The sequence below is a fragment of the Ochotona curzoniae genome, unplaced genomic scaffold, assembly GCF_017591425.1.
Source record: "Ochotona curzoniae isolate NIBS_2020 unplaced genomic scaffold, NIBS_Ocur_1.0 contig_1, whole genome shotgun sequence".
NCBI classification, from domain to species: domain Eukaryota; kingdom Metazoa; phylum Chordata; class Mammalia; order Lagomorpha; family Ochotonidae; genus Ochotona; species Ochotona curzoniae.
In genome coordinates, this window is record NW_024464918.1 from 2,512,627 (window position 1) to 2,530,100 (window position 17,474).

Below are 17,474 nucleotides of genomic sequence, written 5' to 3' on the forward strand. Positions count from 1 at the left end.
GATCACATCAGTGCTAGTTTGCATCCCCGCTGTTCTACTTCCCATCTACCTCCCTGCTGGTGGCCTGGGAAAGCAGTCAAGAATGGCCCAAAGCCTGGGGACCCTGAACCCAAGTGGGAGACCTGGAAGAAGCTCCTGGATGCTAGCTTCCAATCAACTCAGCTCTGGTGAACGTGGCTATTTGGGATGTGGACCAGCTGATGAAAGCTCTTTCTGTCTCTTCTCTGTAAATCTGCCTTTCTAGTAAAAATACTTTTATTATTATTATTATTTTTTATTATTTTTTCATTGGAAAGGCGGATATACAGAGAGGAGAGACAGAGAGGAAGATCTTCCGTCCAATGATTCACTCCCCAAGTGAGCGCAACGGGCCGATACTATGCCGATCCGAAGCCAGGAGCCTCTTCCGGGTCTCCCACGCGGGTGCAGGTTCCCAAAGCTTTGGGCCGTCCTCGACTGCTTTCCCAGGCCACAGGCAGGGAGCTGGAAGGGAAGCGGGGCTGCCGGGATTAGAACCGGCACCCATATGGGATCCCGGGCGTGCAAGGCGAGGACCTTTAACCACTTGCGCCACCACGCCGGGCCCGTAAAAATACTTTTTAAAAATAAGCAAACAATTTAAATTAATATTTCTCCAAATATATACAAATGGTAAAAAATACATAAAAATGTTCAGCATCTTTACTTATTACAGAAATGAAAATCACCAAATGAGACACAACTTTTGCATCCACTAAGAAAGTTAGATTCAAAATAATAAAGGGGCCAGCACTGTGGTGCAGTAGGTCAAGTGGTCACTGGCTACGTCACCACCTCATAGCAGAGCATAGGTTTGAATCCTATCCAGCTCCCTGAAGATGTGCCTTGGAAAGCAGCAGACAATGATCCAAGTACCTAGGCACCTGCAACTCACGTGGAAGACATACATGAAGTTCCTGCCTTCTGCCTCCAAACTGGATCCACATCGGCTGCTGTGGCCATTTGGGAAATGAACCAGCAGATGAAAAGCTGTTTCTCTTTGTCTCTTCTACTCTGTCATTCTGTCTTTCAAATCAACAGCAAAAGTCTTTCCTTTTTAAAGATTTATTTTGGTTTTATTGCAAAGTCAAATATACAGAGAGGAAGATCTTCCATCCCATGATTCACTCCCAAGGTGACCACGATGGCCAGTGCTGTGCCGATCCAAAGCCAGGAGCCAGGAACTTCTTCCAGGTCTCCCACATGGGTGCAGGGTCCCAAAGCTTTGGGCCATCCTCGACTGCTTTCCCAGGCCACAAGCAGGGAGCTGGATGGGAAGTGGAGCTGCTGGGATTAGAACAGGCGTCCATATGGGATCCCGGCGCATTCAAAGTGAGGACTTAAGCCGCTAGGCCACTGTGTTGGGCCCAACAACAAGTCTTGAAAGCCAAACAAATAAACAAAAATTATCACTATTAAGCTTATGTAATACAGGAAACATAGGAACACCTTCATACAAATCATGTTTAGGAGCAGCATAATTCTCAGTAGCTACAAAGTGACACCAAGTCAATTGATAAAATTTTTTTTGAAAAAAATTTTTTTTGACTGGAAAGGCTAATACACAGATAAGAAAAGAGAAAGATCTTCCCTCCGCTGGTTCCTTCCCCAAAAGGCCACAAGAGTTGCAGCTGAGCCGATCCAAAGCCAGGAGCCAGGAGCTTCTTTCGTGGTCTCTCATGCAGATGTGTGGTCCCAAAGCTTTGAGCCATCCTCTACTACTTTCCCAGACCACATGCAAGAAGCAGCTGGGACACGAACCAGCACCCATATAATCCCAGAGTACTCAAGGAAGAGAATTTAGCCACTAGGCTATCATATCGGGCCCCAAACAAATCTTTTAAACAAAAGAACAGCATTGATGATTAACTAGAAAAATTGTAACCCTTATACATTGCTGGTTTCTCATTCTTGAAAGCAATCTGGCATTTCATAAATGCTGGACTGTCTGACATTGTCTGTACCAACAATGTCAGGATAAATAAGAGACTGATAGAATTATGATTCCTTATGAATGACTATACCATTGCAGTAAAATGGGGAAAATCTGTCGGGGTGGGAGTTTGGGGGGGAATCCCAGTCTATACCACATTGTACCGCATAATTCAAAATTTTAAATATATATATATATATATATTTTTTAAAAAAAAGCTAAACAGAGAATTACTACATCACCCAGAAATTTCACTATTAAGCTTATATAATAGAGGAAACATAAAAACACCTTTATACAAAACATGTTTAGGAGCAGCATAATTCTTAGTAGTTACAAAATGAGACCAAGTCAATTGACAAATGTAAAAAGAAAACGTGGTACTGGGGTCATTGCCGTGGCTGCTGTTTTTTGTTTTGTTTTGTTTTGTTTTTGGCAATGCTGGCATCCCATATGGTTACGGGTTCATGAACCAATCCAGCTCCACTTCCAATCTGCTTCCTGATAACGTGCCCCAGAAAAGCAGCAGATGGCCCAAGTGCTTAGGCTTCTACTTTCTAAGTAGAAGATAAGGATGGATGGAGTTCCTAGTTCCTGGCTTCAGCCTTGTCCAGATCAGCAGCTGTTGCCATCTGGGAAATAAGCCTGAGGACAGAAGATGTCTCTCCCTATTTCAGCTCTTTCAAATAATTCAGTAAATAAACCTTTTTTTAAAATGTGGTATATCCATTCAATGGAGCATGATTCAGCAATGAAAACAAATGAAATATGAACCTTGAAAGCACTGCTAAGTCAAAGCAGCCAGACACAAAAGGCAGGATTCCATTTACATAAAACATCCAAAATAAACAAATTCATAGACGCCAAAGAGTACAAGTCCAGAAAGTCCAATGCTCAATATAAACTAAAGAAAGAACAATAACACAGGGACAGGCATTTGATCTGGCGATGCAGTTCCAGGGCCATATACATCATGGGCAGTGATGCCTCAGCTAACTGGGTTCCCGATACCTGGCTTCTTCCCCACCAATCTTTTTTGGGGAACCAAGTAGTAGATGCGGAAGCATGTTCTCTCTCTCAATTTTTTTTAAAAAGGGAAAACAGAAGATGGAGTTAATGAAACCAACAAATGTCAACAAAATGACAGATGACTTGGGGCCAGCACAGTAGGTAAGGCCATTGATTACTACACCAATACCACATATGGGTGCCCATTTGAATACCGGCTGCTCCCTTTACAATCCAGTTCCCTGTTAAAGCACCGGGAAAAGCAGTGGAAAACGGTCCTAGTGATTGGGTCCCTGTCTCCACATGGGGGACCTGGAAGAAGCTCCCACCTTCAGCCTGACCTGTCCTGGCCCTTTAAGCCATTTCATTTTCCATAGGGTCTTCTGAAGTACTTATGCATAGCAGAAACCCTGGTAGACAGCTCCTTAACTAAGTTATGGAAGCAAAAAATCTTAGCAATGGGCCAAATTAAAATTACATCTCAACTGACAGAATGTAGAAAAAACAAACTAAAATAAAGCATCACTTGACAAAATGCAAAGCAGAGACACAGCAACACTTCTTAGACATTCCCAGGACATATAAGGTAGATCCAATCATAAAGGATTGAGACAAACTCAAATTAAGACATTCTACAAAGTAACAGACTGCAATTCTTAAAAGTGTCAAGGTAATAAAGTCAAGAAAGATTGAGAAACTGTTTCAGATCAGAGACACAATAACTAAATGCAACACTGAACTCTGAACTATATTCTTTCCTTTAAGCAATACTGGGATGACTGGCACACTCAGGTGGGCTGTGAGGATCTGAGGGCCACAAGGTATTAACATAAATCTCCTCATTTTGATGGCTATTATGAAAATGTAAAAGAATTTGCTGCTTTTCCTAAGAAATACTAATCAAGATACTTTTCATTGGAACCAGCATTATAAAATGTAGTGGACAAGACTGCCACCTACCAACACCAGCATCCACAAGGGCTCAAGTGAGTTCCCACTGCTCCACTTCCCACCCAAGCGCCCTATTAATGTACCTGAGAAAACAGTAGCAGATGGTCCAAGATGGCCTTGGGAAACCAAAAGCAGCTCCTGGCACCTGGTAAGTCTGGTTCAGCCTAGCTGTTGTACCCATTTCATTGTCTCTCCCTCTATCCGCATGTAACCTTGCGTTTGAAATAAATTTTAAAACTATTACAAGTCGGGCCCAGTGCGATGGCACAGTGGTTAAGGTCCTCGCCTTGCACGCCCGGGATCCCATATGGGTGCCGGTTCTAATCCCGGCGGCCCCACTTCCCATCCAGCTCCCTGCCTGTGGCCTGGGAAAGCAGTCAAGGATGGCCCAAAGCTTTGGGACCCTGCACCCGCGTGGGAGACCCGGACGAAGTTCCTGGATCCTGGCTTCGGATCGACATAGCATCGGCCGTTGCACTCACTTGGGGAGTGAATCATCGGAAGGAAGATCTTCCTCTCTGTCTCTGCTCTCTATATATCTGCCTTTCCAATAAAAGTAAAATAAATCTTAGAAAAAACTATTCCAAGTCAAAGAGGCATAGGGGAACTCCTTAAATAAAGAGGGGGCAGGCAAGTAGCTTATAAATTATGTTGTCCATCAGATGCCAACATCCCATATCACACTGCCTTGTTCAAACCCCGACTGTTCCACTATCTGTCCAACTAGCTGCTTGTGGCCTGGGAAAGCAGTAGAGAATGGCTCAAAGCCTGGGACCCTGAACCTGCATGGGAATCCTTCAGGAAGCTCCCAGCTCTGTGCTTTGAATCAGTTCAGCTCTTGCTGTTGCAGCCATTGGGGAGTGAAGCAGCAGATGGAAGATCTTTCTCTCCTTCTGCTAATCTGCCTTTCCAATAAAAACAAATGAACAAATAAACAAATAAATCCTTAAAAAAAAAAGCCAATACCTACAGAGCCCACATTCCATATGGGCACTAGTTGAAATACCAGCTGCTCCTCTTCAGATCCAGTTTCCTGCACTTGGGGCCCCTGCACCCATGGGGTAGTCCCAAATGAAACTCCTGTCTCCTGGCGTAGATCTGGCCCAGCTCTGACCATTGTGTGGCATTGGGGGATGTGAACCAGCCCTTAGAAGACAGATTCTTTCTCTGCTTCTCCCTGTAACTCTGCCTTTCACTTAAATAAATGCTAACAGTGTAAGACTAAATAAATTAAAAAAAAAAATAGGAATAGGAAAAGCATGGAGTGAAAAGAGATTCTCTACAGAAGGGAAATTACATAGATCAAAAGAAAATGACTTGACAAAGAACAACCAGAACTATTTCAATTACAGCATCATTTCCCATGAGACAATAATATGCTTTATAGTAATTAAGAAGGCTATGTTTTTGTTCAAAATTTCATTTTCAATTAACATGAGCACATAATAGATTTCTATTTTTCAGAAAAGTTGGATGACCTATATATGGACAACTTCAGCAGTAGCCTAACTGAAATTTGGGCCTGGCACAGAAGTTCCTGGCTCCTGGCTTCGGTTTGGCTCAGCTCCAGCCATTTGCGGCCACTTGGGGAGTGAACCATCAGAAGGAAGATGTTCCTCTCTGTATATCTATTTATTTATTTTAATTGCACAAAGATATCTTTCAAAAAAAACACTGAAATTTACGCAGTTTATATTTTTCTTCTGGTACATGTATCAGTCTGAAATCTGCTTACTCTAATTACAACATAACATTGTGAATGTTATTTGTATGTATTGATGAAAACTATTTTTAGTATTTAAGTAAAAATACTATTATTAAAAGTGTTTTGGGCCCAGTGCGATGGCGCAGTGGTTAGGGTCCTCACCTTGCACACCCCGGGATCCCACGTGGGTGCCGGTTCTATCCAGGCGGCCCCGCTTCCCTTCCAGCTCCCTAGCTCCCTGCCTGTGGCCCGGGAAAGCAGTCAAGGACGGCCCAAAGCTTTGGGACCCTGCACCCGCGTGGGAGACCCGGAAGAGGCTCCTGGCTTCGGATCGGCATAGCATCGGCCGTTGCGCTCACTTGGGGAGTGAATCATCAGAAGGAAGATCTTCCTCTCTGTCTCTGCTCTCTGTATATCCGCCTTTCCAATAAAAATAAAATAAATCTTAAAAAAAAAAGTGTATTACTTTATATAAAAACTTTCACTTTAATAGTTTTAATAATTTATTTACTTGTGATTTTATGTTTATATATATATATATTTTTTATATATTTATTTATTTATTTTTATTGGAAAGTCAGAATTACATAGAGGAGAGACAAAGATCTTCCAATTGCTGATTCACTCCCCAAGTGGCCTCAATGACCCGGGCTGAGCAGATTCAAAGCCAGGAGCCATGAGCTTCTTCTGGGTCTCCCACATAGGTTCAGGTCCCAAGGATTTGAGTCGTCCTCCACTGTATTCCCAGGCCACAAGCAGGGAGCTGGAAGGGAAGTGGAGCTGCCAGGGTACTAACCGGTACCCATATGGCATCCTGGTGCATGCAAGGTGAGGACTTGCCCACTAGGCTCTGACACTGTAAAATTAAAAGTATACATCATTTCACAAACCAACCTAATAAAGTTCGGAAACACTGGATTCAAGGAAGAGAAAGCAACTTTTCAGAAGCTATGGGAAATGAGTGACAAACATGATAACTGATATAAACATTAAAAACGGAGGCATCTATTGAATTTGGCAATTAGGAATCATCAGTGACCTTACCAAACAAGCTCATTGTAGGGAGTAGAATTTCAAGAATTTTGCCAATGAAATTTCAGAAATAGGAGGAATACAGAAGAGAAAGGAAGCTGCTCTAGGGCGAGAGGGAATAGATGGTTTTACATTTTATTTGTTGGGACCTGGCGCGATGGCACAGTGGTTAAGGTCCTCGCCTTGAATGCCCGGGATCCCATATGGGTGCCTGTTCTAATCCCGGCAGCCCCACTTCCCATCCAGCTCCCTGCCTGTGGCCTGGGAAAGCAGTCAAGGACAGCCCAAAGCATTGGGACCCTGCACCCATGTGGGAGACCTGGAAGAGGCTCTGGGTTTCGGATTGGCTCAGTCCCAGCCGTTGTGGCTGCCTGGGGAGTGAATCATCGGAAGGAAGATCTTCCTCTGTCTCTCCTCTCTGTATATCCGCCTTTCCAATAAAAATAAAATAAATCTTTTAAAAAAACAAAAAAAAAACATTTGTTTTACAAGAATGGAGCGAAGAAACTTTAACTGGGTATGGATGCTAAGGGAAGAAAACATCAGAGCTATAAAAGAAAGAATAATCACTTGAGCACAAGCCCTGGAAGAAAGGCCACAAAGGAAAGCAGTGGCTGAGCAAAGGGCAAAGCAGGGCTTCTCCAGAGCCCAGCAGGGAACCCAGAAGCCACTGCAACCTGTATCTGATCCCAGATCTCCCAAGATAATATTTGGTATAAGGTATAATAATAATATTTGGTATAATATTTGGTATAAGGTATCTCGGGTAAGTTTATTTACTTCTCCAACTCACAATATTCTCATACAACCTGGGAGAACAGAAACCTCCCAGAACTAATGAAAAAATTCAGTAAATTCCTAATACCCTAAAAACAGTAACTGGAGTTTCTCAATGCTGTGCTTTAATGTCTGAAAGCAAAATTAAAAGAATTCATATGTAAGATTCCTATTTTTTCTTAAAATAGGTAGGACAACGGTTCTTAATTTGGTACAGATTTAAAAAATCAATTTGACTCTGACAAAGAAAATATGGGAGAGCAGAACATCGAAATTTGCATAAACGGCAAAGGAGTTCACAGACATCCTTCAACGATATAAAAGAAAGCTGAAGGATTCCACTGCATGTTAAAAAGCCCAAATTTTTCAACAAAAGAAAAAAGGTAACATTCCCTTTTACATATGTAACAACTACGAAAAAGTAGTATTTGGCCTGCCAGAAAAACACAGTCAAGAAGTTCAGATTCCTAATCCAGCCCTAGTTTTATCTGTAAAGTCACAGGGTCTTCTCAGGCAGCAGCCCTGAAATGTGCTGTTTCCTATGGTTTTGAAGGTTACCCGAGAACCATAAAAACTTTTTCTCTAGAGAGAGTAACTGTGCTTTGTGCTTCCAGGATGCAGCAGTGGGGGTTCCTGGCAGCAGCGAGCATGAGTCAGATAGTCCCACCCCGAGAACTGCCTCAGATATTTTAGCAGCCTTGTCTCGTTGGACTGTAATACGCAGAACTGGACCTTGTCAGAAACTCCTCCTTGTTAGTCTGCAGTACTGGGAGACAAATACAGAGCCATCAAATTTCCCAATTGTGTCAGCTTTGTAACACTGAGAATCCTTTACTAACAGAATGGGAGAAGAAAAACACAAAAAGCCTCTTCAGATAGAGAAGCTTGTCCTCTTTCTACTTTCCAAAAGAGAAATGATTTGAACAACCATGTACAATCAACCAGCCATTACATTCCCAGTACTCCACAGGCTTATTTGCTAATTTATGTAATTATTTCAGTAAGACTTCAGCCAATTCTAATGTTTAATAATATCAATATAACATACGGTACCATGCTTGTACTAAACTGTTTTCTAAATATTTGCTTTATTTATTTGAAAGGCAGAAAGATAACCTGTAATTAATAAAATCAACAGCATCTCAGAACTATTGAACCACACTTAAGCAGTACCCTCAGAACATGCTCCGCAACAGGGACCCTAGGATGACCTTGAAGGCATCTCACATCCTTTGGTCCTAGTGTGTTTGGACCTCTCCCTACTTCCCCAAAAAAAGGAAGAACAGAAAGGAAGATTCGAAACAGTCGTCTCATCCACTTTTCACCATTCCTTTGCCCTTCCCATTGTAATCAGTGGTCCACATAGGCATTTATCCTTCTCAACTATGTAAACACAAAAAGTGAAATAAATCTATTCTAAAAAAATAAATTAAAAGGTAGAGGGAGGATAGATCTTCCATCTACTGGATGCTCCCCAAACAGTGACACTGCCTAGGACTGGAACAGACACATAGCCAGGTCTCCTATGTGGATGCAGGAGCCCTAGCACATGGACCATCTTGCTTTGCTTCCCAAGGCACATTAGTAGGGAGCTGGATTAAATTTTTTAAAAATTTATTTTTTATTGCAGTCAGACACAGAGAAAGGAGAGGCAGATCTGTCCGATGATTCACTCCCCAAGTGACCTCGACTGCCAACGCTGTGACAATCCGAAGCCAGGAGCCAGGAACCTCCTCCAGGTCTCCCATGCAGGTGCAGGGTCCCAAGGTGGTGGGCCATCTTCTACTGCTTTCCCAGGCCACAAGCAGGGTGCTGGATGGGAAGTAGGGCTGGTAGGATTTGAACCGGAGCCCACATGGGATTTCAGCGTGTTCAGGCAAGGACTTTAGCTGCTAGGCCACTGCGCCAGGCCCTAAACTTATTTTTCAAATTTTGCTTTCTATTATCTACCTTAATTACCAACTTAAGTTTACATGATTTAATATTTTCACAGTTCCAATTACTTCAGGGACCTCAATCTTCCATTATTCTTTTTTTTTTTTAAGATTTATTTTTATTATTTTTTTTTATTGGAAAGGCAGATATACAGAGAGGAGAGACAGAGAGGAAGATCTTCCGTCCGATGATTCACTCCCCAAGTGAGCACAACAGCCGATGCTATGCCGATCCGAAGCCAGGAGCCTCTTCCGGGTCTCCCACACGGGTGCAGGGTGCCAAAGCTTTGGGCCGTCCTTGACTGCTTTCCTGGGCCACAGGCAGGGAGCTGGAAGGGAAGCGGGGCTGCCGGGATAGAACCGGCGCCCATATGGGATCCTGGGCGTTCAAGGCGAGGACCTTAACCACTTGCGCCACCGCGCCGGGCCCTTTCATTATTCTTAATACACATATTAAACTGGTGCCTACCATAAAATATATGTGGCTTTGTTTTGAAATTAACAGGTTGCCAAAAATCTGGGTTGTTGAGTTTCCTAAGAAAAAGGGGTGGGGAGCCCTGGTGACTAACACTGGGTCTACAGATCTTGGCAATGGCAATCCTTGAAGGGAGATGGCTAACAGTTGTCCTTTAGCACATCAATTTTCCTTTTCACTTCAGTTACTGCCTGCTCTCTGAAGGCATCAGAATATAAAATATTTTAACTGATAATTTAACAGCACAGCAGGCTAAGTCACCATCTGTAGTGCCAACACTCTATGTGGGCACTTGTTGAGTACTGGCTGTGCCACTTTCCATCCAACTCCTGGCTATGGTCTGAGAAAGCAGTCGAGGATGGTCCAAGTTCTTGTGCCCTCGCACCCACGTGGGGGACCAGGAGGAAGCTATAGGCTCCTGGCTCCAGAACAGAAAGCCATTTTGACTATCTGGGAAGTGAACCAGAAAATGAGATATCTCGCTATCTCTATAAATTTGTCATTCAAGTAAAAATAAGCAAACAAACAAAAAATGAAATATTTATCATTGAAATAAGGGGATGAGTCTCACATTACTTTAAAGTCATCCACACCAATTTTTATGTACAAGTAGCAGCATACCATTAAAATGCATATATCCCTATTAATGCTTTAAAAAAGAAGCTACTGGGCCCAATGCTACAGCCTATTGTAGCCTAATCTTACACACGTCAGATTCCATATGGCCAGTGGTTTGTATCCCCACTGTTCCACTTCCCACCCAGCTACCTGCTTGCGACCTGGGATAGTAGAGGATGGTCCAAAGCCTTGGAACCCTGCACCTGCATGGGAGACTAGAGGACCTCCAGGTTCCTGGCTTCAAATCAGCTCAGCTATGGCCACTGCAGCTAATTGGGGAAGCGAATCAGTAGACAGACATTTCTGGTCTCTCTTCCTCTTTGTATATCTGACTTTTCAACAAAAATAAATAACTACTAAAAAATCTAAAAAGTTATTATAGAACACTAACTTTAGTCTTTTATCCTTCATAAAAATACAAGGAGCAGGGCTTCACACTTCTGATCCTGTGAAAAAGCAGGGGAAGACAGACCAAGTCCTTGGTCCCCTTAATTCAAGTGAGAGCAGTGGAAGATGGTCTAGGCTCCAGGCTCTGGCCTGGCCCAATCCCAGCCAACGCAGCTTTTTGGGGATGAACCTATACATGGAAGCTCTCTCTCTATCTGTCCTTTTCTCTCTGTAACTCTACTTTGCAAATAAATAAAACATAATTCCTAAAAAAACATAACAACAACAACTACAAAAAGAAATTAACCTTGTATTTCAATATGCTGCTACTTGAAAAACAGAGGCTCCTGTATCTGTATTACAAAAGTCAAAAGAAAAACAGGAAACTAGTCAAAAAAGTCTCCAATCAGCCAGAGACCACACAGTTCACGGAACACATGAGGCCCTTTCTACAGAGCCTACTGGATCTTATTTTAGACACAATTTTAATAAGCTCCGTGATCTGGTTTCTTAGCCCACAACAGATGAGACGCAGCCAACTGGAAAAGGGGGTGGTGCTGCTGGCAGCAGGAGCTCAGAGCATCAGAACCAAAGCTGGAGAGTTATCAAGTCAACAGAAAACCTCAAAATGTGAATGGCTGGGATCTCCGGGTGCAGACACAAACCACTCCAGAGGAGCCCAATCCCTGCTCAGAACTGTATTGCATGTTTATTATGACCCTCTTTGCTCACTGCTGAATGAAGTCAGAAGACTAAAGCAGATATCAAAATGAAGTCCACCAAAAGCATTTTCCGAAAAGAGACATGGCATTTAAAAGACTGCCAAATACACAGACACACGTAGAATTCCTGTCAAAGAAACAAGGGTAGTGAACCAGTGGATGGAAGAGCTCTCTCTCCCCCTGTCACTCTGCCTTTGAAATAAGTAAATCTTTCTTACTGAATTCCTAAAGATATCAACATGCAAAATGAGTTCTTAGAAAAATGTTATAAGAGCCTAGATGTAGCAGTTCATGACAACAAAAGTTGAGAAGGTATTTAAGCAGATGTTTTAAGATGACCACAAATGCCAACTGACCAAGATCAGTTTTCTTTTTTCTTTTAAAATTTATTTTTATTGGAAAGGCAGATTTACAGAGAAAGACAAAAAGATCTTTAGGTTGGGGGCCCGGCATGATGGCACAGTGGTTACACACTCGGGATCCCATATGAGCGCCAGTTCTAATTCCAGCAGCCCCGTTTCTTATCCAGCTTCCTGCCTGTGGCCTGGGAAAGCAGTCAAGGACGGCCCAAAGCCTTGGGACCCTGCACCCATGTGGGAGACCCGGAAGAGGCTCCTGGCTCCTTGCTTCGGATCGGCATAGCATCGGCCGTTGCGCTCACTTGGGGAGTGAATCATCGGACGGAAGATCTTCTTCTCTGTCTATCTGCCTTTCCAATTAAAAAAAAAATCTTTAAAAAAAAATATCTTTAGGTTCACTTCCTAAGAGGCTGCAATGGCTGGAGCATAGCTGAGCCGATCTGAAGCCAGGAGCTTCCTCCTCTAGGTCTCCCACGCAGGTGCAGGGTCCCAAGGCTTTGGGCCGTCCTCGACTGCTTTCCCAGGCCACAAGTAGGGAGCCAGAAGGAGAGTAGAGCAGCCAGGATTCTGGTGGATGCATGGTGAGAACTTAAGCCACTAGACTATTGTGCCAGGCCCCAAGATCAATTTTTCTAAGCCAAGCAAGTCTTCTGGGATATCAAGAAGTAGAGAGTAAGAAAGGAATATATATATATATATTTTTTGCTTTTATTACAAAGTCAGACATACAGAGAGAAGAGACAGAAAGATCTTCCATCTGCTGATTCACTCCCACAATGGCCAGAGAGTTGAACCAATCTGAAGTCAGGAGCTTCTTCCAGGTCTCCCATGTGGATGCAGGGTCCCAAGGCTTTGGTCCACCCTTAACTGTTCTCCCAGCCCACAAGCAGGGAGCTGGATGGGAAGTGGGGCCGGTGGGATTAGAACCGGCGCCCATATGGGATCCCAACATGTGTAAAGCAAGGACTTTAGCCACTAGGACACCATGCTGGACCCAAAAGGGCTGGTTTTACCTGCACTTAGTAAGCATATCATTCAACTTAAAATTGGCATCATACTGAAGTTTGAAAGTATTTTATTTTGCTTTCCAAATCTTTGTGGCTGGTATACCAAAAACAAATTCCAGTTCTCAAATTCCTGGTAGTTTCAGAGAAATCAGGATGGTTCCAGGTTATAATCCAGAGGGAAAATAGAAGTTAACAAATTTAAAAGTTCAAATTATCTCTTCCAAACTTTATTTTCTTATTTTAAAAAATTAAGGAGGCCCAGTGCAGTGGCCTAGTGGCTAAATCCTTGCCTTGCAACCTCTGGGATCACACATGGATGCCTGTCATGTCCCAGCCGCTCCATTTCCCATCCAGCTCCCTTCCTACAGCCTGGGAAAGCAGTAGCGGATGAACCAAAGCCTTGGGACCTTGCACTTGTGTGAGAGACTCAGAAGAAGCTACTGGTTCCTGGCTTCAGCTCAACTCAGCCCTGGTCAACCATTGCATTCACTCACAGAGTGAACCAGTGGAGAGAAGATTTTTCCCTCCATATCTCTTTCTCTCTGTAAATGTGATGTTCCGATGCAAATAAATAAATCTCAATAGATAAATAAATGGTATATTTCAGAAAAAAAAGTTCTAGAAAATATGTAGTAACTCAAAATAAATCTTACCAGTGCCCATTATTTTACTAGAAGATTAAAATGTACCTTGTGAATCATACTTCTATTTTCCTATTTAAACAAGTATCTGTAACAATCAAATGGCAAGACAGAAATTAAAAGGCTACATTTCTGGATCTGTGAGGTATCACAAATTGTACTCACCCTCACACTCCCTTTTTAGGTTTTAAAATTAGAGCTTTCTCCTCCAGGTAGACACCAGGTGTCAAGTCGATAACATCCCAGGTAAATGCTGAGAGAGCCTTACAATACTTTTCCAGAAACACTTTCCTTGGGCGGAGGTGGAAGCTGCTAGGCGAGCTCCTGCTCCCAGCTGGCTCTCCAGGAGCCCCCTGCCTTGGAGTCAAGCTTCTTTCAATATCTACTCTGCTGCATCTTATTACAAGATTTACTCTAAATTTCACCATTAGTCATTTGTTAGAAATTCAAAGTAAAAAAAAACGTTCCTAAGGATCTAACCTAATTTAAACAAGGGACTGATTTCAGTCCAAAGGTTTCTGATCAAGAATGAAATGAAAACCAACTGCTGAACTGAGGTGATTGAACCTGCACTTTGACTTCTCTCTGCTTCTCTTCCTCTTGCTTCATCACCACCATCCTTCAGGATGGAAGATCTCAGCACCTACTTCTCCCTAAGCAGCCAATCTGAGAAGCCAAGTGGAACGCCAAACAAAAACTGCCAGTGTTACCTGCCCACTTATAAGAAAAAACATGATCCTAAATTGCACTGAGAGTTTCCAGTATGGGGAAGAGGCTAAATTTTAAGCCAAGCCCATACTCCAGAGGCTGTATTAAGGGAAATCTCCTTTAGGGATAACTACATAACCCTCCTTGTTAAAGAGCAAAGTCCTTCTTAACAGAATAGTCAGTAAAACTCCTCCTCAGTTAAAAGGGTCTCCTGACCGAATGATCATATCACCTAATTTCAACCTCAAAACCCAGTCTGCCAAGGGAATGAAAGGAATCTTTGTGTAATTTCTCCAGCGGTTTCCTATGTTCAGATTTCTGAAATGACTTCTTGCTACCCTCGCCAATTTTCTATCAGACCCAATTCTACAAAACTCAAGTGCTAAGCTGCTGACTACATATGGGAACCTTAAGGATGAAATACGGTACTCCCTTTACTTCCCTCCTCCCTGGTCAGGATCAGTTTTTTTTTCCTTCTGAACTTCCCATTCTATCAGCTCCTGGACAAGCTGGGTGCAGCGGCACAAGGAGGATATGTGAACTCAAGAAAAGAGTTGAGGATCGGGCAATCGGCATCTTCCAGCTGCCCTCGACTTGGGCCCGAGCTCGAAGCGTTCTGCCGAAAGAACTGGGGCAGGTGGGGGGCCAGAGGGAGCAGAGATGGGGCAAGGAGTTCTTTCGACCTCTGTCGAAGGGGCCGCCTAACGCCCAGCCTCTCCCCCCACCCCCCACCCCGGCCTGGCCGGACAATGGCCCCCCGCTCGGCAGTACCAGGATGGACCGAGGCCCTGGGACTTCAACACCACGCGGGCCTGGGAAGGCGGCCGGGGAGGAATCCTCGGGGGGCGAGAACACCTCCGGCCTAAACACAGGCTCTGCGCGCCGGGGCCTCCACGGACGCCATCACTGGGAGTGGGGTGTGAAGGCCGCCCCGCGGGGCCAGCGCCGGCAGCCCGACCCGGGATCGGGGCCCCGCAAGCCCGGCCGAGGCGAGACGGCTGGCAAGTGCAGGCCGCAGATGGCTCGGCCGGCCCGTCCCCGCGGCCCGAGCCCCGGCAGCCGACCTCGGGCGCCTTACCTTGTGGATTCTCTTCAGAGCCATGGTGGGAGACGGGTGGCGGTAGCCCCCCGGGCAGGGACGGGGCAGGGGAGGGACGGGGAAGGGACGAGGGGGCCTGAGGCCGCCTCGGAATCGCGGGTCGGCAGGAGAGGACGGGGGAAGGAGGGGCCCGGGTCCGGCGGGATAGGCTGCGGGCCGCGGGGCCCACTCAGCTCCTGGGCCTGCCGCAGCGGTCACCGCATCACCCGGCGGCGGCCCCCTTTATGCGCTGCCGCCCCAGCCGCCGCCGCCGCCGGAGCTGCCTCTTCCTTCCCGGCTCGGCGCCGCCTCCTCCGCCGCCACCGCCGCGGATCCCTCCGCCGGGGAGCAAGAGCCCAAGGCCTCGGGCGCGGCGGGCGCCGCTCGGTCGGACAGCCGGAGGGACTGCTCTGCCTTCCAGCGGGCTGCAGGTGGACCGAGGGACGCGCGGGCGGGCGGCGCCGCCGGGGTGGGGCCGCCGGAGCGCGGGGTGGGCCCAGGCCGAGGGGCAGGTCGGGAGGCGCGGGGATTGGCGGGTCGGGAGAGGGAGGGCCGGGCCGCTCGGGCGGCGGAGGGATACGGGCCGCCCCTGCGAGCCGCGTACGCGCCGTCGCTGTCGCCGCCGCGGCCGCTGAGGAGGGGATGACGCTGCGAAGCGCTGCCAGAGGAAATCTCGCGAGAGGCGAGGCGCGGGTTCTCGACGCTCCCGCGCGGCGACCCTAAAATCCCCCGCGCCTGGTACCCCACGCGCGTGGCTGCTTGAAAATGGACAAATGTCTGCAGCGCGCAGAGGCTTGCTGAATCGCTGTTAGTGCCAGGAGAGGCGTTTAGGCCGGTTGCAGGGCACCTAAGGGAGGAAGGGACTTGCCCAAGGTCAAACAGCTAGAAAGTGACAGAACTAGGACTTGTCTTGAAGGCTTTCAAAGGGTCCGGGCAGATCCCTTTGCTGGAGCTGAGTGGTAGCCGCCTGGGAGGAGCTGCCCTGGCCTCGCTCAGCCTCAGGCCTTGCTACAAACGGGTGTGAGTAGTCACCTCAGAACACCGCACCCTGTCTCCCCACTTGTTAAAAACAAACAAACAAAAAAACACCCTCCTAATGCAGATCCTGGCTGCGGGGAGTTATTTTTCTGGAGAAACTCTGGGCGCCAGATCTAGACCCAAGCAGGTGCTAGCTGTGGACACTTGTCACGGGATTAGTAAAGCATCTTTTCCAGGGAGAAAAGGGAGGGGTCTTGCCACAGTCGCACAGCGGGTGAGAGGCGGGCGAACCTCCTACTCACTTGGCTGAGCCAACACAGGCCCAGTGAGGAAAACCTGTTATCTAGTTGCGGACGAAGAGGGACATTGCATACACAAACACACACATACTTTTTTTTTTTTAACCAAGGGGGGAGAGGTACAAAAATGGCCACTGGTAAGCTTTTTTTTTTTTTCTTTTTTCTTTTTCTTAAAGGCTTGTGCATTAGAAAAGTAACATACTTGCTCCAAGAAACAGACATGCGATGCAATCAGCACATGTAATACCTGGTTTGGCTAATCCTCCGTCAAGCACCAGGATCCCATATAGACGCTAACTCCTGTCGTGGCTACAATCCAGCTCCCTGCTTGTGGCCAGGGAAAGCAGTGGAAGATGACTTGTGTCTTTGGGACCCTGCACCCACCCACGTGGGAGACCCTGAAGAAGCTCCTGGCTCTTGGATTCAGACTGGCCTTGGCTATGGACATTGTGGCCACTTAAGGAGTGAACGAGCAGACAAAAGATCTTTCTGTATCTCCTTCTCTCTAAATCTTCCTTTCCAAAAAAGTAAATTAAAAAAATTAACACTAAAGTAATAAAGGTCACCCATACTCTAATTATCCAAGGGTTAAGAACCTTGGAAATTTTTGTTTCTTTTGTTTGTTTGTTTGTTTTTACAAATAAATATATTTCTTAAAAAAATTTGGGTTGGGCAACTAAAGTCCTCACCTTGCATGTGCCAGGATCCCACATGGGCACCAGTTCTAATCCCAGTGGCCTCGCTTTCTATTCAGCTCCTTGCTTGTGGCCTGGGAAAGCAGGCAAGGATGGCCCAAAGCCTTGGAACCCTGCACCCATGTGGGAGACCCAGAAGAGGTTCCTGG

At 45.7% G+C, this 17,474-nt stretch overlaps 1 protein-coding gene across 2 annotated transcripts in view; it reads right to left on the reverse strand.

Annotated features, from left to right (window-relative positions):
- UBE2D2 (ubiquitin conjugating enzyme E2 D2) overlaps positions 1 to 16,010 on the reverse strand; it is a 40,403-nt gene extending 24,393 nt beyond the window's left edge. The window contains exon 1 of one of the 2 annotated variants that reach the window (XM_040976549.1): positions 15,354 to 16,010. In XM_040976549.1, the coding sequence (XP_040832483.1) occupies positions 15,354 to 15,377 (24 nt within the window). In that variant the 5' untranslated portion in view covers positions 15,378 to 16,010. The remainder of the gene's footprint in view (positions 1 to 15,353) is intronic. The other variant, XM_040976391.1, reaches the window with a different exon arrangement.
- Between the last annotated feature and the right edge of the window lie 1,464 nt (positions 16,011 to 17,474).